This window comes from Bos indicus, chromosome 19 (assembly GCF_029378745.1).
Source record: "Bos indicus isolate NIAB-ARS_2022 breed Sahiwal x Tharparkar chromosome 19, NIAB-ARS_B.indTharparkar_mat_pri_1.0, whole genome shotgun sequence".
NCBI classification, from domain to species: domain Eukaryota; kingdom Metazoa; phylum Chordata; class Mammalia; order Artiodactyla; family Bovidae; genus Bos; species Bos indicus.
This window is the reverse complement of record NC_091778.1, coordinates 30,098,472-30,125,453: the sequence shown is the minus strand read 5'-3', so window position 1 is coordinate 30,125,453 and position 26,982 is coordinate 30,098,472. Positions and strand designations below refer to the sequence as shown.

Sequence of the window (26,982 nt, the reverse complement as noted above, 5' to 3'; positions counted from 1 at the left end):
ACTCTCAAGAGTCTTCTCCAACACCACAGTTCAAAAGCATCAATTCTTCGGCGCTCAGCCTTCTTCACAGTCCAACTCTCACATCCATACATGACCACAGGAAAAACCATACCCTTGACTAGACGAACCTTTGTTGGCAAAGTAATGTCTCTGCTTTTGAATATGCGATCTAGGTTGGTCATATACATATGGGCTTCCCTGGTGGCTCAGGGGTTAAAGCATCTGCCTGCAATGCGGTAGAGCTGGGTTCGATCCCTGGGTTGGGAAGATACCCTGGAGAAGGAAATGGCAACCCACTCCACTATTCTTGCCTGGAGAATCCCATGGACGGAGGAGCCTGGTGGGCTACAGTCCACGCGGTTGCAAAGAGTCGGACACGACTGAGCGACTTCACTCACTTACAGTACATATGTAAGTTAATCCTGTTACAGAGCCAATTTGCTCACCAGTGGACAGTAAAGCCAATCTACTGACCCCTGGCGGTGGTGAAGGGAAGTGCAGCGTTTATCGCTGCCAAGCAAGGAGTCCTGGTAGTCACTGCTCCAAACACATGCAAGTTCCTTCCCCGCCCTGCCCCGCCCCCGCCAGGGGATCGCCAAGAGTCGGGCAGGACTGAGGCACTCACACTTTCATTTTCAGGGAAAGATTTTTAAAGACGGGATGAGGAGTTTGTGGGGCGCGTGATCAGCTCGTGGACATTCTTCTGATTGTGGTGGTGAGGTAATTAAGAATCAGCATCATCAACCTGTGGTTCCAAAACCGGTCTGGGTTCCACAGGCTTGGGGGCGCCGGGGCTGGGGACGGTTAAAATCGTCTGCCTGCTGGGGGTTTCAGCATCTGCAAGACAGCTTGAAGGACACGGCTCAGAAAAGGTGGCTCTTCTACCACCCTTGAAGAGGAAGTAAAGGTCCTTGACTTTGCTTAATGGCTAAACTATTCTTATTTTGTCTCGCTTGAGTGTTTTCCTTTCTTTCTGCATTTTCTTTCTTCTCCAAATTTACTCTTTGGAACTCAAGGAAGGCCTAGGAGGCTAAAGCTTTTCTATAGACAAGAGGCAGGTGGAAGACATGGAGGTAGGGGTCTATTCCAGGAAGGCCCCATAGGTTACACTACCTCACTGGATCCTTATTAAATTTAAAATGTAAAGCTCTTAGCATGGAACCTGACCCAGATCAGGTACTCAGTTGTTAGCCATAGTTATCATTACTATAGTAAGATTCCTCAGGGAAAGGACTGGAAATTGTTTTTTTCTCTTTGTTTAGAAAGACATTTGCCAGGTCCCCTCAGTGTTCAGGTGACACATGGGAATTCAAAGATTTTAAGAAATGGCTTGTTTATTTTTTTCAGACAAAAACTGGAACATTAGATTCCACAGGAGATCTAAATACTGTTTATTGGCACAGTCCTGGGAAATATTTCTGTCATGTATTCATAGTCTCCACCCTTTAGAAGACATGAAATGTCTATACACACTTAGATATTTTCTGAAACAGATAAAAAGTGAAAAGGCTGTTAGCAAAGGAAAAATTAAGGGACTGTTAGACATTCACTGTGAGCCTTTCAAAGCCCTCACCCCTGTTGAATAGCAAACAGAGCTCAGGATGTGTTTCGAGAGAATTCCTGTGTCAGGTGGGTGTGTGTCCTTTGTCCTCAGAGCATTATGTTACCTGTTGTTCTGTAGGGCTCTTCCCTAAATAGCTGCTCTCCTGGCCTCTCACTCTCCATCCTTTTATCCTGCCTTATTTTCTTTCTTCAGTTCAGTCCATTTCCTCAGTCATGTCTGACTCTTTGCGACCCCACAGACTGCAGCATGCCAGCCTTCCCTGTCCATCACCAACTCCCGAAGTTTACTCAAACTCATGTCCATTGAGTCAGTGATGCCATCCAACCATCTCATCCTCTGTCGTCCCCTTCTCCTCCTGCCTTCAATCTTTCCCAGCAACAGGGTCTTTCCATTGAGTCAGTGCTTCGCATCAGGTGGCCAAAGTATTGGAGCTTCAGCTTCAGCATCAGTCCTTCCAATGAATATTCAGGACTGATTTCCTTTAGGATTGACTGGTTGGATCTCCTTGCTGTCCAAGGGACTCTCAAGAGTCTTCTCCAACACCACAGTTTAAAAGCATCAATTCTTCGGCACTCAGGTTTCTTTCTAGTCCAACTCTCACATCCATACATGACTACTGGAAAAACCATAGCCTTGACTAGAAGGACCTTTGTTGGCAAAGTAATGTCTCTGCTTTTTAATATGCTGTCTAGGTTGGTCATAACTTTTCTTCCAAGGAGTCTTTTAATTTCATGGCTGCATTCACCATGAATTGCAGTCACTGCAATTTCATCTGCAGTGATTTTGGAGTCCCCCAAAATAAAGTCTCTCACTGTTTCCATTATTTCCCCATCTATTTGCCATAAAGTGATGGGACCAAATGCCATGATCTTAGTTTTCTGAATGTTGAGTTTTAAGCCAACTTGTTCACTCTCCTCTTTCACTTTCATCAAGAGACTTTTTAGTTCTTCTTTGCTTTCTGCCATAAGGGTGGGTATCATCTGCATATCTGAGGTTATTGATATTTGATATTTCTCTCGGCAATCTTGATTCCAGTTTGTGCTTCATCCAGCCCAGCGTTTCTCGTGATGTACTCTGCATATAAGTTAAATAAGCAGGGTGACAATATACAGCCTTGACGTACTCCTTTTCCTATTTGGAACCAGTCTGTTGTTCCATGTCCAGTTCTAACTGTTGCTTCCTGACCTGCATACAGATCTCTCTAGAGGCAGGTCTGGTATTCCCATCTCTTTCAGAATTTTCCACAGTTTGTGGTGATCTACACAGTCAATAAAGCAGAAGCAGATGTTTTTCTGGAACTCTCTTGCTTTTTCGGTAATCCAACGGATGTTGGCAATTTGATCTCTGGTTCCTCTGCCTTTTCTAAATCCAGCTTGAACATCTGGAAGTTCACAGTTCACATACTATTGAAGCCTGGATTGGAGAATTTTGAACATTACTAGCATGTGAGAAGAGTGCAATTATGCAGTAGTTTGAGCATTCTTTGGGATTGGAATGAAAACTGACCTTTTCCAGTCCTGTGGCCACTGCTGAGTTTTCCAAATTTGCTGACATATTGAGTGTAGCACTTTCACAGCATCATCTTTTAGGATTTGAAATAGCTCAGCTGGAATTTCATCACCTCCACTAGCTTTGTTTGTAGTGATGCTTCCCTAAGGCCCACTTGACTTCACATTCCAGGATGTCTGGCTCTAGGTGAGTGATCACACCATCGTGATTATCTAGGTGATGAAGATCTTTTTTGTACAGTTCTTCTGTGTATTTTTGCCACCTCTCCTTAATATCTTCTGCTTCTGTTAGGTGCATACTATTTCTGTCCTTTATTGTGCTCATCTTTGCATGAAATGTTCCCTTGGTATCTCTAATTTTCTTGAAGAGATCTCTAGTCTTTCCCATTCTATTGTTTTCCTCTGTTTCTTGGCACTCATCACTGAGGAAGGCTTTCTTATTTCTCCTTGCTGTTCATTGGAACTCTGCATTCAAATGGGTATTATATCTTTCCTTTTCTCCTTTGCTTTTCACTTCTCTTTGTTTCACAGGTATTTCTAAGGCCTCTTCAGACAGCCATTTTGCTTTTTTGCATTTCTTTTCTTGGGGATGGTCTTGTTCCCTGTCTCCTGTACAATGTCACGAACCTCCATCCATAGTTCATCAGGCACTCTGTCTATCAGATCTAATCCCTTGAATCTATTTGTCACTTCCACTGTATAATTGTAAGGGATTTGATTTAGGTCATACCTGAATGGTCTACTGGTTTTCCCTGCTGCTGCTGCTGCTGCTAAGTCACTTCAGTCATGTCCGACTCTGTGCGACCCCATAGACAGCAGCCCACCAGGTTCCCCCGTCCCTGGGATTCTCCAGGCAAGAACACTGGAGTGGGTTGCCATTTCCTTCTCCAATGCATGAAAGTGAAAGTAAAGTGGCTTAGTCGTGTCCAACTCCTAGCGACCCCATGGACTGCAGCCTACCAGGCTCCTCCGTCCATGGGATTTTCCAGGCAAGAGAACTGGAGTGGGATGCTATTGCCTTCTCCGACTGGTTTTCCCTACTTTCTTCAATTTAAGTCTGAATTTGGCAATAAGGAGTTCATGATCTGAGCCACAGTCAGCTCCTGGTCTTTTTTCTGCTGACTGTATAGAGCTTCTCCATCTTTGGCTGCAAAGAATATAATCAGTCTTATTTCAGCATTGACCATCTGGTGATGTCCATGTGTAGAGACTTCTCTTGTGTTGTTGGAAGAGGGTGTTTGCTATGACCAGTGCGTTCTCTTGACAGAACTCTATTAGCCTTTGCCCTGCTTTATTCCGTACTCCAAGGCCAAATTTGCCTGTTACTCCAGGTGTTTCTTGACTTCCTACTTTTGCATTCCAGTCCCCTGTAATGAAAAGGACATTTTTTTTGGTTGTTAGTTCTAGAAGATCTTGTAGGTCTTCATAGAACCATTCAACTTCAGCTTCTTCAGCATAACTGGTCAGGGCATAGACTTGGATCACCATGATATTGAATGGTTTGCCTTGGAAATGAACAGAGATCATTCTGTTGTTTTTGAGATTGCATCCAAGTACTGCATTTTGGACTCTTGTTGACTATGATGGCTACTCCATTTCTTCTAAGGGATTCTTGCCCACAGTAGTAGATAAAATGTTCATCTGAGTTAAATTCACCCATTCCAGTCCATTTTAGTTCACTGATTCCTAAAATGTCAACATTCACTCTTGCCATCTCCTGTTTGCCTTGATTCATGGACCCAACATTCCAGGTTCCTATGTAATATTGCTCTTTACAGCATTGGACTTTACTGCTATCACCAGTCACATCCACAATTGGGTGTTGTTTTTGCTTTGGCTCTGTCTTTTCATTCTTTTTGGAGTTATTTCTCCACTGATCTCCAGTAGCATATTGGGCACCTACCGACCTGGGGAGTTCATCTTTCGGTGTCCTATCTTTTTGCCGTTTCATACTGTTCATGGAGTTCTCAAGGCAAGAATACTGAAGTGGTTTGCCATTTCCTTCTCCAGTGGACCACATTTTGTCAGAACTCTCCACCATGACCCGTTGTCCATCTTGGGTGGCCCTGTACGGCATGGCTCATAATTTCATTGAGTTAGACAAGGCTGTGGTCCATGTGATCAGATTGGTTAGTTTTCTGTTTTTTTGTGGTTTTCAGTTTGTCTGCCATCTGATGGAGGATAAGAGGCTGATGGAAGCTTCCTAATGGGAGAGACTGACTGAGGGGGAAACTGGGTCTTGTTCTGATTGTGGGACCATGCTCAGTAAATCTTTAATCCAATTTTCTGTTGATGGGTGAAGCTGTGTTCCCTCCCTGTTCTTTACCTGGGGCCATACTATGGTGGAGGTTACTGAAGATAATAGCGACCTCCTTCAAAAGGTCCCATGCATGCAGTGCTACACTCAGTGCCCCCAACCCTGCAGCTGGCCGACCCACGCCTCCACCGGAGACTCCTGGGAAAGTCTGGGTCAGTCTCTTGTGGGGTCACTGCTCCTTTCTCCTGGTTCCTGGTGCATACAAGGTTCTGTTTGTGCCCTCCAAGAGTCTATTTCCCTAGTCCTGTGTAAGTTCTGGCAGCTCTATGTTGGGTTTAATGGTGACCTCCTCCAATAGGGCTTATGCCATACCCAGCTCTGCTGCACCCAGAGCCTCTGCCCTGCGGCAGTCCACTGCTGACCTGTACCTCCACAGGAGATACTCAAACACAGTTCTGTCTCAGTCTCTGTGGGGTCTCTTGAGTTCATTGTTTGCTGTATTCTCCCATGCCTGGAGCAGTGCTGAGCTCTCCAGAAATCTTTGCTGAACGTTTTGTAAATGAATGCATTGGGATGCTTTATCAGCGGCCAGAGAGCACAGTGGTCAGGAGCACAGACAGGCTCCAGCACAGAGGCCAGGCAGCCGGGGTTTGCTGCTGGAGGAGCCCATTGGGCAAGTGGCTCTATCTCCCTGTGCCTGATTTTTCTCAAGTATATGCTGGGGATGGGGACCCAGCTCCCAGTGTTCTTGTGTGGGTGGAGTGAGTTATTACAAACGAAGAGTGGAGACCGAACCCATCCCATAGTGAGTTACCATTCACCGCGTGTACGCCTTCACTGCCCCTCTTATCATCCTCCCTGCCTGTTCACTGTCATGACTAGAATTACACACTGCAACTTTAGATTACGCTGACATTTCCTTTAAGGAACTTTCAACATGTCTGTCCCTTTATGACTCTGATGCAGGTTCTCCACCTACGATTCTACCTGCCAAATTGCACAAGAGATTGCCGAGAAAATTCAGCAGCGAAATCAGTATGAAAGAAATGGTGAAAATACAACCAAGGTAAGGCCAGGAGAGACTGGGCCCTTCAGAGGATTTGTTTGAGCTCTGAGGTCTGAAAACTCTCCCCTTTCAGAGGCTGTATGTGTAACAACCTGTGTGTGTCAGTCACTCAGTCGTGTCTGACTCTCTGTGACTCCATGCACTGTAGGCCCACCAGACCCCTCTGTCCATGGAATTCTCCAGGCAAGAATATTGGAGTGGGTTGCCATAGGTCAAATGGACATTACAACCAATCCATTCATTGTTAACTTAATCACTGAGACCAAATGAAGCAGGGCATCTCTTTAATTTCTCCTATTTTATCTTAAAAGCTGCTAACAGTTTTATAGTCGAGTTCCAGAGTTGGTACACTGTCTCCCAGGTGGTAAATCTATCAGGCTCTGCAGAACAAGAGGCAAGTTCTCACCTCTTTGAGTAACCATTCTCAACAAAACGATGATAGTCTTTTTTCTTTTTTTACATTTTACGTTTAAACATGATCATCCTTTGCTTTCAGGCTGTAAAAAAGACAGTGGTGGGATTTGGCAAGGTTTTTTTGAGCAAATCCTGAGTCCATGCCAATTCCTTTGATTCTAATCCAGCATCACAGGTTTCTTTGTAACTTCCCCATTCCAAATTAATGTTTTCCTTTTCCTGCAGTGAGAACCCCGATTTCCACAAGCATTGATATGTTCTTGCACATTTGGTCTCTCTTAGGAGTGAAAGTCACTCGGTCATGTCCGACTCTTTGTGACCCCATGGACTATATAGTCCATGGAATTCTCCAGGCCAAAAACTGGAGTGGGTAGCCTTTCCCTTTTCTGTGGGATCTTCCCAACCTAGGGATCGAACCCAGGTCTCCCACATTGTGAGCAGATTCTTTACCAGCTGAGCCACCAGGGAAGCTCAAGAATACTGGAGTGGGTAGCCTGTCCCTTCTCCAGCGGATCTCCCTGACCCAGGGATCAAACCAGAGTCTCCTGCATTGCAGGTGGATTCTTTACCTGCTGAGCTACATGGGAAGCCCGGTCTCTCTCATAGTTTATACAAAAAAGTTTTCAGAATCATTACAGAAGCACCACTACATATGCTAAGTGTAGTTTGAGTCTCTTTATTGTTATTTTTAAAATTTAGAATATCCCACTAAGGATACTAAGGTTATTCTGTTTTAAAGATATGAGAATTGATTATTTTTTTCTGTATCTTATGCTCTCCTCTGTATCTATTGATACTCATTTTCAGGGTTTACTTTTTTCCCTGCCCTTAAATTTTAAATATGTAAAACATTTATATAGTACAGAAGTCATATTATATATAAAGGTGTACTCAAAGTCTTGTCTCCATTCCACCCTTTTTCTTGCCTTCTTCAACTACTTCTTAGAGTAATCCTTTCTTTTTTAACTTAATTTCTCATTTATTCTTCCTGTGTTACTTGTGGAAATTAGCATCCGGGTGTGTGTGTGTGTGTGTGTGTGCGCGCGCGTTACTCTTTTGTCTCTTGCTCTTTTCACCTAACAGCAGTATCATAGAAATGTTAATTCGTTGAGATCTTTTTGGTTGTTCTCAGGACTTTGTAGTGCTCTCTTGTGTGTTGCTGTTTAGCGCTAAATTGTGTCTGATTCCTTTGTTTCCCCATGGACTGCAGCACACCAGGCTCCTCTGTCCATGGGATTTCCCAGGCAAGAATACTAGAGTGGGTTGCCATTTCCTTCTCCAGGAGACCTTTCCGACCCAGAGATCTAACCCAAGTCTCCTGCATTGGCAGCAGATTCTTTCCCACTGAACCACCAAGGAAACCCCTATTGTGTGTACTGTAGTTCATTAACCTGTCTCCTAAGAATAGGCATTTAGATTGCTTCCTGTATTTTGCTCTTAAGAATAATGCTGCAATACATAACTTTGTGATTTTTTTTTTTTTTTTTTTTGAGATTCTTTTAAGAGTGAATTCTCAGAACCAGGGCATTTGTGATTTCTTTTTTTTTTTAATCTGTTGCCAAATTACCCTCCACAGGGGTTGTCACCTTTGGCTTCCCAGGTTGGCCAGCAGAGGGCGTTGTCAATTTCCTGAATTTTTTGCCAACCTAGGTGAGATAAAATATTTTAGTGTAATTTTATTTTATTCATTTTTTAAATGGAGGCATAATTGAATTATAATATTATATTGGTTTTAAGTATGCAGCATAGGGATTTGATATTTTTGTACATTATAGTGTGATTACCAGATAAGTCTAGTTACCATCTTACCATATGAAATTATTATATTACTGACTATATTCCCTATGCTGTACATTATGTTCCCTTGACTTCCTTACTTTGTAACTGAAAGTTTGTACCTGTTAATCTCCTTCACCTTCCAGTGTGGTTTTAAATTTGCGCTTTTCATGATATGAAGTGAAGTATGTTTTCACATTCATAAGCACTATATATATATATATATATATTCTGTAAATTAATTCCCTATCTTTTGCCCATTTTTTTACATTGGATTATTGTTTTTTTTTTTTTTTTAATTTTTAAGAGCTCTTATGTATTAGGGAGATTAGCTCTTTCTGATATATTGTAATTATTTCCTCTCCTTTATCATTTGTTGCTTGACTTTGCCATGGTAGCTTCATCATATGAAAGTTTTAGTTTTTTTTTTTTTTTATAAAGTTGACTATCAGTTTTTAATTGCCTCTGCATTTTCACTTATAGCTTTTGCTACTTGTAGGTTATAAAGGCATTTGTTCCTGATTTCTTCTAGCAAATTCATGGTTTCATTTTTTACATTTAGATCCCTGATCCATTCAACCAGTATCATCTTCTGATGATAAACCATTCTGCTAAGTCACTTCAGTCGTGTCTGACTCTGTATGACCCTATGGACTATAGCCCACCAGGTTCCTCTGTCCGTGGGATTCTCCAAGCGTGAATACTGGAGTGGGTTGCCATGCCCTTCTCCAGGGGATCTTCCCAACCCAGGGATCTATTCCGCATCTCTTATGTCTCCTGAATTGGCAGGCGGATTCTTTACCACTAGCACCACCTGGGAAGCCCAATAAATCATTTGACTAAGGGCTGGATGGGAGAAGGCACTGGCATCCCACTCCAGTACTCTTGCCTGGAAAATCCCATGGACAGAGGAGCCTGGTAGGCTGCGGTCCATGGGGTCGCTGAGGGTCGGACACGACTGAGCGACTTCATTTTCACTTTTCACTTTCATGCATTGGAGAAGGAAATGACAACCCACTCCAGTGTTCTTGCCTGGAGAATCCCAGGGACGGGGGAGCCTGCTGCGCTGCCGTCTCTGGGGTCGCACAGAGTCGGACACGACTGAAGCGACTTAGCAGCAGCAGCAGCAAGGGCTAGATGAAGCACAAGCTGGAATCAAGATTGCCGGGAGAAATATCAAATATCAATAACCTCAGATACACAGGTGACACCACCCTTATGGCAGAAAGCAAAAAAGAACTAAAGAGTCTCATGATGAAATTGAAAGAAGAGAGTGAATAAGTTGGCTTGAAACTCAACATTCATAAAACTAAGATCATGGCATTTGGTCCCATCACTTCATGGCAAATAGATGGGCAAATGGAAACTGTGAGAGACTTTATTTTTTTGGGCTCCAGAATCACTGCAGATGGTGATTGCAGCCATCGAATTAAAAGACACTTGCTCCTTGGAAGGAAAGTTATGACCAATCTAGACAGCATATTGAAAAGCAGAGACATTACTTTGCCAACAAAGGTCCGTCTAGCCAAAGCTGTGGTTTTTCCAGTGGTCATGTATGAATGTGAGAGTTGGACTATAAAGAAAACGGAGTGCCAAAGAATTGATGCTTTTGAACTGTGGTGTTGGAGAAAACTCTTGAGAGTCCCTTGGACAGCAAAGAGATCCAACCAGTCAATCCTAAAGGATATCAGTCCTGAATTCATTGGAAGAACTGATGTTGAAGCTGAAACTCCAATACTTTGGCCACCTGATGCAAAGAATAGACTCATTGGAAAAGACCCTGATGCTGGGAAAGATTGAAGGCGGGAGGAGAAGGGGACGACAGAGGATGAAATGGTTGGATGGCATCACTGACTCAATGGACATGAGTTTGAGTAGGATCTGGGAGTTGGTGATGGACAGGGAAGCCTGGTGTGCTGCAGTCCATGAGGTCGCAAAGAGTCAGACATGACTGAGCGACTGAACTGAATTATAAAAATGAGTTTTCCATGTGGCTGAATATTGCCCAGGTTAGATTAAATTCCTCAATATAGGCTTTCTGGATTTAGGTTATATAAAATTTTAAGCATTTTAAAAATGTCTCAGATTCACATGTCTATACCAATTCTGATAAACTTAAAAAAAAATCTTTCTCTGTTAAGTATACAATAGTTTAATATACATTTTAAAAGTTACTTATGCCATTGAGCATCTTTTCATATATTTTTTGGATGTTTGTATTTCTTCCTTTATGAATTGCCTGTTACATTCCTATACATGTTCTTAACCTAGCTTATTATTTCTTAATTTCCAAGTGTTTCTTACCTATTTGTTAACTAAGCTTGGATTAAGCTTTGATTTGGCACATTTGATACAAATATTTTTTCTATTAATTTGGATTTTGATTTTATAAATGACTTTAAAAAATATACATACTTGTTTTTAAATTTTACTTGAAATTATCACTGTTTTTATTCATGGCCTTTTCTTATAGGAGAAGGGGAGTAATAGTTAGAAAGACTTTTCATACTCAGGGATTATATTAACAGAAATACTTTGTCTAATTACCTAAATTTTCTTTAAACTTTCCTCCTCTTTTTTTTTTTAAAAATTTTTAGAACACAGAAATCTTTACAATATTTGAAATTTGTTTTGTGTATTATAATTTTTTCCCATTTGCTTAATTATTAATCCCTACCGAAGTATGAAATATTTCCTATTTCATTCACTCAATTTTTCCACAGCTGCACTGTTTATGGACATTCTGTTCTTTTGCACTAATGAAGCCATTGGTAACTGCTAGCATCACACTCTTGTAGTTTTTTTAATAAAGATGTAACATCTGATTGTTTAAGGCCACCTTTGTAACACATATCCTTGATTTTTCTATGCTGCTGCTGCTGCTGCTAAGTCGCTTCAGTCGTGTCCGACTCTGTGCGACCCCATAGATGGCAGCCCACCAGGCTTCCCCGTCCCTGGGATTCTCCAGGCAAGAACACTGGAGTGGGTTGCCATTTCCTTCTCCAGTGCATGAAAGTGAAAAGTGAAAGTGAAGTCGCTCAGTTGTGTCTGACTCTAGCGACCCCATGGACTGCAGCCTACCAGGCTCCTCCATCCATGGGATTTTCCAGGCAGGAGTACTGGAGTGGGGTGCCATTGCCTTGTCCGGATCTTTCTATATCTCCCTTCATTTATCCTCCTCTAACAGCAGTTTTGCATAGCTTTACTTAGTTTACTTGGAGAGGGGGGGTGCTGTGCTAGGTCTTCATTGCTACACAGGCTTTTCTCTAGTTGTGAAGAGTGGGGGCTACTCTCTAGTTTTGGCAGGTGGGCATCTCATTTCAGTGGCTTCTCTTGTTGTGGGGCACAGGCTCTAGGGCGCTCTAGGAGTTGCAGCTCCCAGGCTCTAGAGCACAGGCTCAACAGTTGCGGTGCACAGGCTTTGTTGTTCGATGTACGGCATGTGGGATCGGCCCGGATCAGGAATCAAACCCGTGTCTCCTGCACTGGCAGACAGACTTCACCACTGAGCCACCAGGGAAGCCCTGCATAGCTTTATTAAAAAGAATTTTGTGCTGTGCCTCATTTACCACCTCCTCTCAGAGAAGGCAATGGCAACCCACTCCATTACTCTTGCCTGGAAAATTCCATGGACGAAGGAGCCTGGTAGGCTGCAGTCCGTGGGGTCACTAAGAGTCGGACACAACTGAGCGACTTCACTTTCACTCTTCACTTTCATGCATTGGAGAAGGAAATGGCAACCCACTCCAGTGTTCTTGCCTTGAGAATCCCAGGGACGGGGGAGCCTGGTGGGCTGCTGTCTATGGGGTCGCAAAGAGTTGGACACGAATGAAGTGACTTAGCAGCAGCAGCAGCAGCTCTAATAAAAGCACTGCACACGGGATTTTGGATCGATGTGTAGTATATTTATAGATTAAATTGGGGAGCATTTACATTTTTGCAGTATTGATTCTTTCCCTTCACTCATTCCTTCAGCAGTATTTCCTGCAATTACTATAGGCCAGACACTGTGCTAGATATGTTTCAGATTTTGTTGATATTGTTAATGATGTTTAAAAATAATTTTTAGAAGAGTTCTTCCTACCTGAATTTAGGAATGCCCTGGATTTTTTCATTTTGTGATTGATCACCACCATGAATTCTTTACCTTTTTCTAGTCGTTGTTCGGTTGATCCTCTTAACTTTGCCAAATAGACTATTTTTAACCTGCAAATAATGATAATTTCATTTCCTTCTTTCCAGCCCTTATGTATTTCTTTTAACTTGTCGTATTGCATTGGTTAGAACTCTAGACCAAAGTTAAATAATATTGCCGTTAAGGCCAGCACTGACCCATTCTGAGTTTTCTTTCCTTGTTTTTGTCATGTTTTTAATTAATTTCCCCTGTGTTGTATTAATCATATGTTTATTCTATTTTTAGTTGTTAATACCACTCATAACTTTAGTTATTAATACTATTAGCTGTATTATTAGATCTTCTAACATCAAAGTATTTTTAAATTGCTCAGATAAATTCTGCTTGGTGATGGCATGCTGTCATTTTTAATGTAATTCTGAATTTGCTTTGCTAATATTTTTTAAAGGCTTTACATTTATAATCCTTGGGGGAGATTGGCAAGTGGCTTATTTTTTTTCTCTTATCTCCTGTCAGTGTTCGTTACCAATGTTGTGTTAGCCTAAAGTATGAATTAGGCTTTCATCCTTTTCTGTGCTTTGGAAAGCTTCTGTTAAATTCTCATAACAGAATTTTTTTTCCTGAAAATAATAGTTTTCTTATAAAATATTAAGAAATCCTGCTACTTAGAGATAACCACCCTTGATGTTTTGATGTCTTTAGTTCCTGGGTTGTTTTTTTCTCTCTGTGAGTGACATTGCATTTTATGACTTGATTTCTTTTTCTTTTAATAAATTACGATGGATATCTTTCTATGTTAACAAATTTAGATGTCATTCATACTTTTTAATGACTACATTCTTTTTCATCTGTTAAATGCTTTTGATCTTTAATTTTTTAGACTCTTAGACCTGGTGTGTGTGTGTGTGTGTGTGTGTGTGTGTGTGTGTGTGTGTGTGTTCATTATTCTTTTGTTTGTCTGTTTTGCTCTTTATTTCTTGAATGAGGAAAGATCCGCCTTCCTTGGCGTTTCCCCATAGACGTTGTGGGTGGTTTTTCTGTGGTTCCCAGAGGTATTAGAACAGTTACGGTTAGGTTTTTCTTGGCTGCTGACACCTTTGAGGGTTGCTTGACGCATGTCGTGCTTGGCCAGCCTCTGCTGTTCTGCTGTGTTTTCCTTGTGTGACCCCCACTAATCTAAGGAGAGAGCCCCTGCCTCACTGCAGTTGTATAAGTGTTCCTTTTAACAAGGTAGCAAATGAAACTTGGGACAGTCTTGTCTTTCTCAACATACCTCCAATTATATCCATGGTTGATTTTATTTTTCATATTTTTAAATTCCTGAGAGGCTGTCTACCATCCTTTAAGGCAGCACTTAGAGTCACAAACAAAACTTGACTCTGGGTTTGTAAATTAGAGAAAATTTACACACTCCTGGAAAAAAGAGTCATATGTGGTTAACATTCCTCTTTAAAGAAAGGCCACGCTGCTATAAAACTTTGAATGGGTTGTAAGGATACCAGTGTGTTTAGGGAAGACTGTCCAGGATGGCCATGGGACTTGACATCTTGCTCTTTGCAGTGTGGGTGAGGGAACTGTGGGGTTTTTGCTGGTGAACAAAGATGAGGTACATGCAATTTCCTATGTGGCTCCTGATAGACAAATAGGATCAGAAGGTTCAAGGGCCAGAATTCAGCTGACTGTGAGAGCAAAGTCAGGGTTCATAGATGGACCGACTTACCACCTGGTCAGGTCATAGGATTGGGTATAAGTGTTAGATGGGTGGCTGGCCCAGGCAACCATTAAGATTCCATACAATCTTGAGGTTATCATTGGGAGGCTTGATGTCTCTTCCAGCCTTCCCCTGATGGAGTCAGTTTGTAAAGCAGCATTTACATGATATTTTTAGGAGATTCCACACCTCTGGACTAGCATACTTAGGCTGTGTTCTTTTCTTTTCAGCTTACCGTGACAATCAGAGCTTTGTTGCAGAAACTGAAGGAAAAGATCGCCCTTTTGAAGGACTTATTGCTAAGAGCTGTGGCAACACATCAGATGTATCCATGTAAACATTTCCACCTCTTGCTAGAGTGGGAGGACAAGCAGTCTTATTCTAAGAAAGGAAGGAATCTGGGCCACCCAGATTTTTTCCACAGCTTGAGGAAGACCTGGTTTCCAAAATATTGCCTATAATCTCGATTTCTATTTTAAGGGTCCGTTATATGTTTTACAGTGAATATGCTGGCGAAGCAAGACGCACAGCAAGAGCTTACTTAGTTGGGTGTAACCTTGACCGTGCAGGCAGCTCATGTTTTCTGTTAGCGCTGTGTTTACACCGAGCCCCGCGTTGCTACCTGTCTAGACTGCGGTGAAAGCAGTCCAGCAGCAGAACTTGGATGATGCTCTTGAGCCATGATTCTGCTCAATGCAGTTCCCAGAGTTTTGAACAATTCCTTTTCTCTTCCAAGAGACCCGTACCAGTAGAAACCGTACTTTTCTCCTCCCCGATTATGTAGGTTATTGAGATGTGACTTCTTCACCTTATGGTTCTTGAAGTGACAGTACCCCGGGTTTGGGAGGTTTTTTAGGTGGGGTATAAAAGCATCTGCCTCCAATGGGGGAGACCTGGATTCGATCCCTGGGTTGGGAAGATCCCCTGGAGAAGGAAATGGTAACCCACTCCAGTATTCTTGCCTGGGGAATCCCATGGACGGAGAAGCCTGGTAGGCTACAGTCCATGGGGTCGCAAAGAGTTGGACACGACTGAGCGACTTCACTCACTCACTTCACTCATAGGAGGCACCTGTGTGAAGTCAGTTGTGACATCACCTCTACTTCCTACCAACGATGTCAACTATTAAAATCTTTTTATTTTTTTAGAAATTCATGATCTGATCAATTTGGGAAAATATATGTGATCTGTTACATAAAACTAATCCCTTAAATCTGAGTTTACATCTGACCTCAAACTGGGCCTCTCTTACCATCCCTTTCCTTTATCCATGGTTCATACCAAAAACCCAGACTTTGGTATCTCAGGAAATGGATTGTTACTGCCGAATTTTAAGCATGGTGAAAATGTAGCTTTTTAGATAAAACAATAGAAGATGTGAAAATGTATTTTCTCCAAGTATCATCCTTATATGTCACCAGAGAGGTTGGTTTAGATAGTTGCATGATTTCTAGTATTCAGTTATTTACCCAGTAAGTTTCAAATAAAAGTTTAATTTCAGTGAACAATTGAGGCCTTATTTTTAACACAATTAGGGCATTCTGATATGTTCAGTTTGTAACTTTACCCTCCGTCTGGTATGGTTTGTTACTGCCCAATTAGTTTATTATGTAAGGAATTTTTATTTTATCAAAATCCACAAGTTTTAATATATTGACCTCAAGTTAGCAGAGCTGTTTTCTCTACCAAGTGCTTGGAAGTCTGCACATGGGCTCGAGGTGTGCAAACTCATTTTAGTATTACCTAAATTGTATATTAGAAACATAGCTAAATATTGTTTCCTGATTTAATATTAATAACTGTATTTGCTAATAGGTAACTGATTATTACTCATCTTATAATGTGTGCATGTGTGCTAAGTCGCTTCAGTTGTGTCCAAATCTGTGCAACCCTGTGAACTGTAGCTCGCCAGGCTCCTCTGTCTATGGGAATTCTCCAGGCAAGAATACTGGAGTGGGTTGCCATGCTCTCCTCCAGGGGATCTTCCAACTCAGGGATCGAACCTGTGTCTCTGATATCTCTTGGATTGCAGGTAGATTCTTTACCACTAGTGCCACCTGGGAAACCCCCAGACATAGCACATCTTATAATATTTATGTGCTAAACCTATGGTGCAAGAAGATATAAATTAATAACTTTTACTTCTATTAATAATTTCTGCTAGTTATTAATTATAAGGCGTACCAAGCATGGTGCAATAATAATTGACTTTGTTCTTCTAAATGCTTGCAGTCTAACCACATTTTGAAATCTTGTGGCATCTGGTTTCGTGGCGATCTCAGAGTTTGCTGAATTAAGCACCAGACATTTAAAAACACCAAACCAAAAAAAAATAAATAAATAAATAAAAAATAAATAAAAACACCAAACCGAGTTATTAAATATATTATGAAAGTATTTAAGGACCATCATGTGAATAATTTAGACTTTCCTAGGAGAAATCAAGCACTCAACTGGAATATAACAACTTTCTTGAAGATTCTGTTTTGTTTTTAAATAAAATAATAGGGCCTCTTTCTACTGGAACGGCAACCACAGCTAGGGATGGAATTTAGAGAATCGCCCTATGGGAAAGTGAAAGTGTTAGTCACTCAGTCCTGTCCCACTCTTAGCGACCCCATGGACTGTAGTCCGCCAGGCTAATCTGCCCGTGGAATTCTCCAGGCAAGAATACTAGAGTCGGTTGCTGTTTCCTTCTCCAGGGGACCTTTCCAACCCGCGTCTCCTGCACTGCAGGCAGAGTCTTTACTATCTGAGCCACCAGGGGGCGCTCATTAACCTCTGGATTTTTCAGGGAGACGGTTTCTTAGACCGGGAAGAAGGAGGTAGCTTCTGTATTACTCAGGCCTCTATTTAATTAGTCTTGTTTCTTACATCTTCCCTCTCCCTGACCTTCCTCTTCCCAAACATTTAAGATAATTCTGTGGTGGTTATCTGAGATAATTCTAGGGCAGTTATCATCCAGATTTAAGATGTATCATATAGCAACTTGTCAGGCCTGGTAGGCTCGTATTATTAGACTGTTTGGGTGGGTTCTTTCCCTTCTTTACAAAAAAGGTACTGAGGCCAAGGCCAGCTTGTGCCTCAAGTCACTAATGTAAATTAATAACTTTTACTTTCAGCATTCCAGCAGAGGAATTTTCTTCACACCCAGGAGAAGAATCTTTAAGAGCTTAAGTAACTTGCCTAAGTCCCCGCCGCTGAGAAATGGAAAGCCAAGATTCCAATGCAGGGCTGTCTGGACCAAAAGCCAGTTGTTTAAAAGCTGAATTCTACTTTAGTGATAGAATACAGTCCACCGTCACATGACCTGTCTTCAGCGAGAATTCCCTATTACTTGGCGTGTTGCTGTAATGCCAAGACAAATCTTGTTTATAATGCAAATCCTCAAGACCCTTCTTAATCATCAGAAAGATTAAACAGTCTTCACTGTGGTTTATTAGGTATACTTTATGATGTTGTAATTCTTAGAAAAATGTGTGTCCATAAATCGCCAAGAGAGTGACTTTTTAATCCTTTTTCTTGAGGCATAATTAATGTGGGGTGACTTTTTTAATGTGAATATTTGGAAACCACATTTCCTTACTGTGTCGGGCAGTCGAGAGTTTCTGGTACCTGACTTAAGAAATTTATGCCTCTCTGCATTCGTGAAGTTTTCCAAGGAACACTAGGAGTTGCCAGAAAGATAAGTCCTATGAAAATGCCTTCCAAACAATTAAATTCTGGGATGTTAGGCATAAGATGTTACTGCTCTTTCCTGAAAAAGTATTTTTCTCTGGCAAGAATAAATGTGAAATTAAAATGAAAGTGGCGTGCTTTTGAATCGGTTAGCTTGCAATTCATAATCCAAAGTCCTGCAGCCAGAGTGAAAATTGCTGAAAGCATTAACTTCTATTCACAGTGCTTCTTGGAGATGGTGATTATAATGGTCTCACCAGTTGGGAAAAGCTATGTGCAACAGGAGGTCGCATAGGAAATTTCAGGTAGCACTAAGGTTATTCTTAGAATTAGTTTTACATGAAGCTTGTCTTTTTGTTGGGTTTTTCAAAGGCAGCACTTTTAGTACTTTGAAAAGAATTTTTGAAAATCACTTTACAAAGGACTTCAGTATCAAAAGCTATTTTGGTCTCTTGTGAGAAGTCCTAGAGAACTAATTTTTAAGAATCGATAAATAAGGGGACTTTCCTGGCAGTCCAGTGGTAAAGATTTTGTCTTCTAATAGTGGGGATGCAGGTTCAAACCCTAAGATCCCACATGCCTTGCAGCCAATAAAGGCAAAAAGATGGTCCACATAGAAAAAATAATCTTAAAAAAAAAAAAAAAGGATACATAACCCTGTTCCACTTTGTTTTTTGGGGGAAGAAAGATGAGTAGACAGGTAGCTGGCTGGAGAGATCCCCGTGTAACAAACCTGGATACAAGGATACATGTATGTGTGGAGGAGCTCAGTGGATAGGTGTTAAGAATAGCCCCTGGGTGCCCCAGTAGTGGGGACGTGGTTCTAAAACACTGCACCTGGCCATGACAGTTTTCACTGGTGTCTGCTATTGTGAGAAAACTAAGGACAAGGTCATTTTTATTTCAGTAGGAATTTTCTGATTTATAGTCTGTGTCATGGTTCTCTCTGGTTTCGAGTGTTAACATCTTGCTTTTTCGCCATGGTAGTAAAAGCAGATGAGAGTTTTGTCTGTTGTGGTTTTTGGAATGTCCACATAGATGGCAACGTGTACAATTGGTCTCTATAAATCCCCCCTCCCCACACCCACAGTTTGTTTGGAAATACTTCTGCTCCATGAAACCCCTAAGTCTGGGCACTGTTGGAACACTGCGAACAACACTGGCTCGGTGGCAAACAACTGAGGCAGAAGGCCAGCTCCACCACGGCCTCAAGGCCAGAGAGCAACGTGGCCTTTCCTGACCTCAGTTTTATCTACAGAGTAGGAATAATCAGACTTGCTTTGCAGGCTGTTGTGAAAGTTGAAGAAAATGCTGTATTTAAAGCATCTCACAGGACAAGTTCCCCCATAGTCATTGGTGTTGAATAAAAGTTTTCAACTCTTCGAGGGCAAGTTACTTAACTTCGTTGTGCCTTGTTTTCTTAATTTGTGAGAAAAGGATAAAGTACATCCAGCTTATAGCATTGTTGGGAGGATTAATTATATGCATAGAAGGTGCTTTGCATAAAGCAAGCCCTCCTTGAGGATTACCTGCTGCTTACCATTTTATCACTGTTAAAATTATAGCTAATGTGGAGAATTTACAGGTACCCTTTTATGGAGTTTATAATACATAAGGAGGGTACATCCAGGCATGGAGATAATGATAGTATTAAAATACTACTTGCAAAATGGGATCAGTGCTTTGAGGAAGGTTGGCACCTGGGGCTGGTCGGTAATAGACACTCAGTAGAGTTTGTTAACTTTGGAGGATCTTCCTGTCCCAGGGATTGAACTCAGGTCTCCTGCATTACGGGCAGATTCCTTACCATCTGAGCCACCAGGGACTCCCTCTAAAAGCAAATAATAAATAAAAATGAAAGAGTTGAAGTGCTATGTGAGCCAGAAAAATCTCTGGCCTCTGGGACCTTAAACTGTCTCTCTGCAATTCTTCTTGTGGTTCTGGAAGTAATTATCCTTCTCCACAGCAATTAATTTGCACAGAAGACTTACTTAAATTCTTATGCCTTCTACCAATAAGGAGAAACTCCAGGAGCTGGAAGTGGGGGAGGGAATGGGGTGTTCCCTGGGTTCAGCCCCATCTTCACCCCTCTCCATCCTAGATTGGAAGTGCTTCCCAGGTTATAGCAGAGAAGCTGGACTCTGAAGTACAGTGATGCAAAATCAGGATCTAGTTTTATTTGCAACCTTGCATGAACTGGTTATAATTACATGTAAATTCAGTCTGGCCAAAGACAGAGTACTATGGTGGTTAGATCTTCTGTTTCCCTGTCTGTTCTCTGATCTTCCTCCTTGGTTATTCACCAGGTTGATGGAAGAGAAGGTCCCAGCACTGGCCTCATGACCATCTGCCCTGTTTTCTGCTTATCCTTCCTTACCCTGTACTCGGTCCCCCCAGCTACTATGAGCCTACATCCATGGAGTGTCATTACCTTCTAGGTGGTTCTCTGACCTCTTGTTAGCAGCAACTTCTATTATAGTAAGTGTGCCATGCAGAAGGGCTATGCATCTTTTTATTCTCTTCAGCTCCCTCTATCCCCCATTTCCTTATGCTCTGTTCACTCAATAGATTAAAATAAAAACAAAACCAGGAGGTAGAGTGAGTGTTCCTGATTGGTTACTTTTCCAGGTGTTCCAGATTTACAGGGGATCTCTGGAATATTCTGAATTAATATTATCAGTATTGTTATTAACAGGATGCTAAGAAGTGGCAAAGTTAAGTGAGCAGTACTGGGGGCCTCAGGGTAGAGAAGCCGCACTCGAGGTGGCGAAAAAGAGCTGGGCTCTCACCCACTGTTGCCATGGTTTCTGGTCTGGTGAACAGGAGATTCAACTTACCTGTCCCAGCATCAACTGTCTGTGATTCTGTTCTCCAGTTACCCCTCCTCTTCAAAACATAATCACCAAGTTTTACTGCTCTTAGAATTGATGTCCTTTGTTGGTTAATAGTTTAAATTCAGTGTCTGCTAAATTTTAAAACTTGCCTTTACTTTTTCTATAAAAGGTACTTTCCACCTGTCAATTTCCTTTTTTTTCAATATCATTTGGCTCTGTTGGATCTTAGTTGGGGTCCATGGACTCAGCACACAGGCTTCAGTAGTTTCAGCATGTGGGATCTTAATTCCCCAACCAGGGCTCAAACCTGAATCCCCTGCATTGCGAGGCAGATTCTCAGCCACACGAATCACGAGGGAAGTCCCTCTACCCATACATTTTCTGTTGTTAATTGTTTACTCTTCTCTCACTTCCGCATCCCCATCCTGTTCTAGCTCATTCTTCCACAGTTAACAGTGTTGGTGGTTGGTTCCTATTATCACAGACTTTTCTAGGCATGAACAGATATGTGTACATGTAAGTATAAAATGCTTTTGACTACAGAAGGATCATATGTTTCGTTCTGAAACTTTTTGTTAGCATTTAATAGAGTCAAACAGTCCAAAACAATACCCAGTAGATAGGAAGTCTCCCTTACACCCTGAGTCCCCGGTTCCCTTTCCTTAGAGGCAATTGTTTCTATATCCTTTGAGAAATTTTCTGTGTATATACCAACATATGTATTTAATGCACGCAGTGGGAGCATACTATTCACTATTTAGCTCTTTGCTGTTTTTTGTTTCTGTTTAACACTTTATTTTGGAGATTGTTCCATATCAAATAATTTATGTAGCACTTAGTAAGTGCTCATAAATGTTAATTTTCATTATCATTGATACATACAGGGCTTTCCTATTCTCTCTGTTTTGGGGGAAGGGGGCTACAAAACATGCCATTGCCGAGATATGCTATTTCCTTATTGACAAACCTTAGAATGTTTCCAGTATTTGGCTGTTATAAATAATGCTGCACTGAACATCTTTTTTTTTTGGCTGCACTAAGTGGTGGCTTGTGGGATCTTAGTTCCCCAACCAGGGGTTGAACCCAGACCTTGGGCACTGAAAGTGCGGAGTCCTAGCCACTGGACCACTAGGGAATTCCCTGCTCCTGCATCTTTGTATAGTCTTGTGAATGTATCTGTAGGAGAAATTCCTGTTAAAAGAATGTGCCTTTTAAATTCTGTTGGGTATGTAGAAGACAGTCGGGCAACTGGTTGAACCCATCTCCATTCCCACCTAGGATGTCTGAGAGTGCTTGGTTCCTCAGCCCTTTCCAGAGCCTTCTGTCACGGTTTCTTATCTGGCTGGCAAAAACGACAGTATGTTTCAATTTGTATTTCTTTCACTAATGTAAAGCTGCATTTTTTTTCAGTTTATTAGCATAATTCTTGTTTTTTTTCCAATGCCCTGTTATATCCTTTGCCGTTTTAAAATTTGTCACTGTTAATTTGCCACTTGTACTTTTATTTTGCAGATAGTTACAATTTTTATCCAGATTTATAGTTTCCTTCATGACCTCTGGGTTGACAATCTCGACTAGGAAGATTTTCCTTACTCTAGAGTATTAGAAAGTTCTCCAAAGGCGTTTTCTAATGATACTTCTGTAATTTTATTTCTTATGTTTAAACCCCTGAGCCAGTCAGATCTGTAATCTGCTTAATTGTAATATTGGATTATCGTTGAGTTTATGCTCACTTGGAGGATTGGATAACTGAAATCCCAGCAAAACCACAGGTTGCCAGAGTAGGTTGAGCATAGAATGGAAGACAAGGCTAATCAGCACTGTGATATAATTAGTAATTTCCACAATTAAAATTCCTGTTTTGTCCTGTATAATTTATGTCGTAGCTTCTGTCCCTTCTCCTCCCCACCCCTCCTTCCATTCTCACGGGCCGCTTCTGCTTTATTGACAATTTACCACTGATTTGAAGCACACTGTATTTATTTTTGGTGTTGCACTGATCAGAAGGCTAATATTCGGCCCTTTTATTAGTACAGAGGAAGGACTTGCTCACTGTTTCTTGGTTACAGTTGCTGCTTCACTGTTTCCAAGATGGGTTCTTAGTGACCGTAGTCAAGTAGGAGATGGAAAAGCCATAGTAGTCATTTTTCTCAGGAAATCGGGGCATTCTGGAATGTTGAGAGAATGTATCCATTATTATTTTATAAATGTCCAGAGTCAATAACACTGCTTAGTTACATTGGTTTAGGGGGGATTTATGATTTTTCTAGCTAATATCTGTTACCGGGGAACATTTTTTTATGGGCTTATTTGCTTTTTTTGCTAGCTATCCAGCTCTTTCTATTCAAAATTATCAACAAAAGTAGATTCACTGGGCCGTGGTTTTCCCACCCAGGGAAAACTAGTATATTCTGCCAAGTTCTCAAACTTTTGGGGCCTAAATGCAGGATTTAATATCCCTCTCGAAAGGAGAAGTGTCTATAAATCCATAAATCCAAAGCAGTAGTCCCATTCTTTAACCGGAACTGGGAAAACCATGGCCATGAGTTGTGTTGGAAAAGGTATGAGAGATTACCTGGGGGACATCTGAAGAAACAGATCCAAAACACTGAAGTAATTGGTCAAGACCATGGATACTGATCAAAACAGAACTAGTAGGCTTTTGGACCCCTAGTCTAGCACAGATCATAGATTAACACATTAGAATATGGTTATTTCTTTGTAATTTTGTTTAGAATTATTGAAGATCATGCAACGTATTTAGTGAGCTGATGGTAACAGTTTTTTTTTTAGAGCAAATCTGTATAAAGTAGCACTTTACAACATATATTGTAGGTGCATTAATAGGTGTTAATAATATGAAAGAAGGCAACAAAACTTTTTTTTTTTCTTTTTTTCCTTTTTAACAGAGTATCTTAGGTATTAATGTCTAGGAAAAACCCTTGACCACTGTGACCAGCACTCAGAACTTAAGGATTCCCTGAGCCACAGTGTGCTGTAGAGAAGAACATTTCAGCATTGGCCACTGGGAGGAAAATCGTTTTTACCAACTGTATTTCTCAGTGAATGATCTCACATGGTGGGTCTGGTTCAGTGTTTGTAAGTCCTCTGCGATGGTTCTGTCCAGGTCCTTTACTGTAAAGGTCAGTGAAGGCTGAGATCAGAGCAGGAGAGCGCTGGCTCAGGACTCTTCGGGGTAGGGTTGATTCAAGTCTGTAACAGTCCCCTCTGACTTGGAGAGCTCGGTTAATAATGTAATAGATCAAATGAGGTAATTCACCTACTCTTGGACCTTAACGAGTCGCCTGCAGAACACAGCTCGAAGGAGACCGAAGACAGAACCTCTTGGATGATCTTGTAACTCGAGAGAGACTACTTCTGGCCTCCTTTAAGAACGAGGGTGCAGAACCCGATCTTATCAGGTATGATGCTTTCCTTTACAGGGATTAAGCAGTGGGCGAAACTTACTTGCAGTGGTTACAGTTGTTTTCCGAAGGGCTTAATTTCTTTATCTGGTAAAATATATCTTGTCTGTTCATTTGTAGTGCTTGACTGTCATTTTCTGTTCAGCATGGTTTTCATTAAGTTTCTGCGTTTGAGTAAACCAGGCACATTCAGCTGAATCCCATTTTGGAAGATGGTTATTTGGATAGAATACAGACGAAGTCAGAAAATATCTCTTCATTCCCTGGTTGAACTTTTGCTGTGTTAGCTGCCTTTTAAACTCTGGACGTCATGTTTTTATCTGTGTTGGAAAATGATGTGTTTTTTTTTTTAATTGACTTGTAGAAATGTGTCCTAAAGACTGTGTAGTCTATGGCTTACAGGACTAGAGGAGTTGGGGCCCTTGGTTTCTTCTCTGATCTTTGCCAGAGCATGATTCACACTTGACGGAGTTTGTCGGCTGCTCTGCACACGACTCCGGTGGAAGACTCAGACAGAGGAGGGGTCCAGCTTTCCGGATTGAGGTTAATAAAGTATAAACTGTGATATCTTTAGAACTGGCCTCCCCGGCTGCCTCTAGAACCCCCTTCACCACATTAAGGGACCCAGCACAAATGAGATCAGGATGAAACCTGCCTCTCCCCTCCTTCCCCACGAGGGATGGGGTCTTCACAGTGGGGGCGGCAGCTTGTTCCTGGTTAGGAATAATATGGCTTCCCAAGGGCAATGGTTTGTTTTTTTATTTTAGTGGGGTGGGGCGTGGAGGGCGTGGTCCTAGAGTGGTCCCAGGTGACTCTGGTCTGCAGTCAGAGGCTGGAGAATCACTGCCAGAGGGTGACCGAAAGAGGATGGAGCAGCTTCTTGTCCATTCCAGTCTTCTCAGGAGCTTGGGATTTAAGGTTTGTAGAGAGGAAGTGATGAAATTCCAGGAAGCTAGAGGAAATCTTAGAGTTGTTTCTTTGACCTAAAGGTCTAAAGTCAGGGAAGGAGGAGTTGGGTGCTGGGCAGGGTTTGTAAATGGATGGGGAGGCCTCCAGTGAGCGGGGCTGATCCATCATGGTGCCTGAGCCTTCTCGGGCGGATGCAGGAGTAGAAGTTTGAGGATGAAAGCTCAACCCTCAAACATTCAGCGTTGGTGAAAAAGAACCTGTGAATGAGGAGGTCTTGCAAGGTGAGGAGAGAGTGCCGTCTGCGGGCATGGGCCTTTACCTTGAAGTTCAGAAACGAACTCAAAGTACCATGGCGAGGGAGGAAGTTTCCTGGGTGAGGAAGGGCCCGGTAGAGAGAGGTGATGGTGGGAGGAGAAGACATGGAAATCTTCCTCCTCTGTCGTGGAGGTGACTGTGTGGTGAGAGCCTTCCGTGTGTCAGGTTCTGCTTCTCTTCACTGTCATTTAATGATGTCGAGGGGCCAGTTTAGGCCTTAGGTCTTTGTGGGGTGGGGTGGGGGATGAATGGTTGATTTTTGGTTCCTCTCTCCCTTGTTGACGAAAATAATAAACAGTAATAAGAGTAGAAAAGTTTCATTTGAGCCAAACTGAGGATTAGCCCCCAAGCCAGCTTCCCAGGTTACTCTGAGAAACTGTCTAGAGATGCAGGGTTTTTTTTTTTTAGCACAGTTTTATATCTTGCAAGAACAAAGAACACTAAACGAGTCAGGGGTACATTTCTTCAAGGTTAAAAATAAAAAATAAAAAGACCAGAACATACACACGGAGTCAGCACGGCCTTGGCACCTGGGAAGGGAGTCGCTTATCCCATCGTTGGCATCCCAGGAAGAGGGGCATAACATCTTTATTTTTAACATGGACATTCTTTACTTCAGGTCAGTGTGCCCTTTTCTGTAATAAATAGAGCAGATGTACAATGGGTGTTAGATCAGTCACAAGCAAGCTGTTTTAGCATAAAATTCAAGTTAACTCATCTTTTTCCTCCCCCATAAAAATCTGTAGGCCAGAATGACTTCCCTAAATCTCAGTATATAAGAATTTATCACTTGTCACCTCCTCCTCTTTTTTCGGTTTTGGTCACTCCTCTTCTCTCCTGTGATAACCTTTCTTTGCTATTTAAAGCACTGTTCGCTCACGAGTCGGGTCATCTTCACCTGGGTGCCTCTTAGAAATGCAGGGTCTCAGACCCCACCTCTGCCCTCCTGAGTGGAATCTGTATTTTAACAAGATCCTCAATTTGGTTTGAATGCCCCTTCCAGCTCAAATACTGGTTTATATCACTTGTTCTTAATTATGGCACTCAGTCACCCACAAGGCTTATAAAATTTTTTTAAAGAAAAAAAAAGTGTCCAGACAATATACTTGCAGAGTCTGAATGAGTGAGTAGTCTGGGGGGAGCTCCAGTCGGGGTGAGAACAGTTAGAAACCACTGAAACCATTTCTTTCCCTCATGGGGTCTGATGAGCACTGGTAGCTAGCAGCTGCTGCTTGTTTTCTCCATGCCAGGCCCTGTGCCAAGCTATAGGTGCTTATGCTTAGGAGATCTTTATAACATCCCACCTTATAGAAGAGAAACTGAGGCTCAGAGGGGTCAAGGAACTTGCACTAGATCCTAAGGCTAATCCGTTTCAGAGTTTGATAGTACG

At 41.8% G+C, this 26,982-nt stretch overlaps 1 protein-coding gene across 6 annotated transcripts in view; it reads left to right on the top strand.

Annotated features, from left to right (window-relative positions):
- Positions 1 to 26,982, top strand: part of STX8 (syntaxin 8) — a 206,946-nt gene that overhangs the window by 3,761 nt on the left and 176,203 nt on the right. For all 6 annotated transcript variants that reach the window (XM_019982050.2, XM_019982051.2, XM_070774342.1 and 3 more), the window contains exons 2-4: positions 6,296 to 6,395; positions 14,662 to 14,756; positions 24,255 to 24,365. In XM_019982050.2, coding sequence (XP_019837609.1) covers positions 6,296 to 6,395; positions 14,662 to 14,756; positions 24,255 to 24,365 — 306 coding nt within the window. The remainder of the gene's footprint in view (positions 1 to 6,295; positions 6,396 to 14,661; positions 14,757 to 24,254; positions 24,366 to 26,982) is intronic.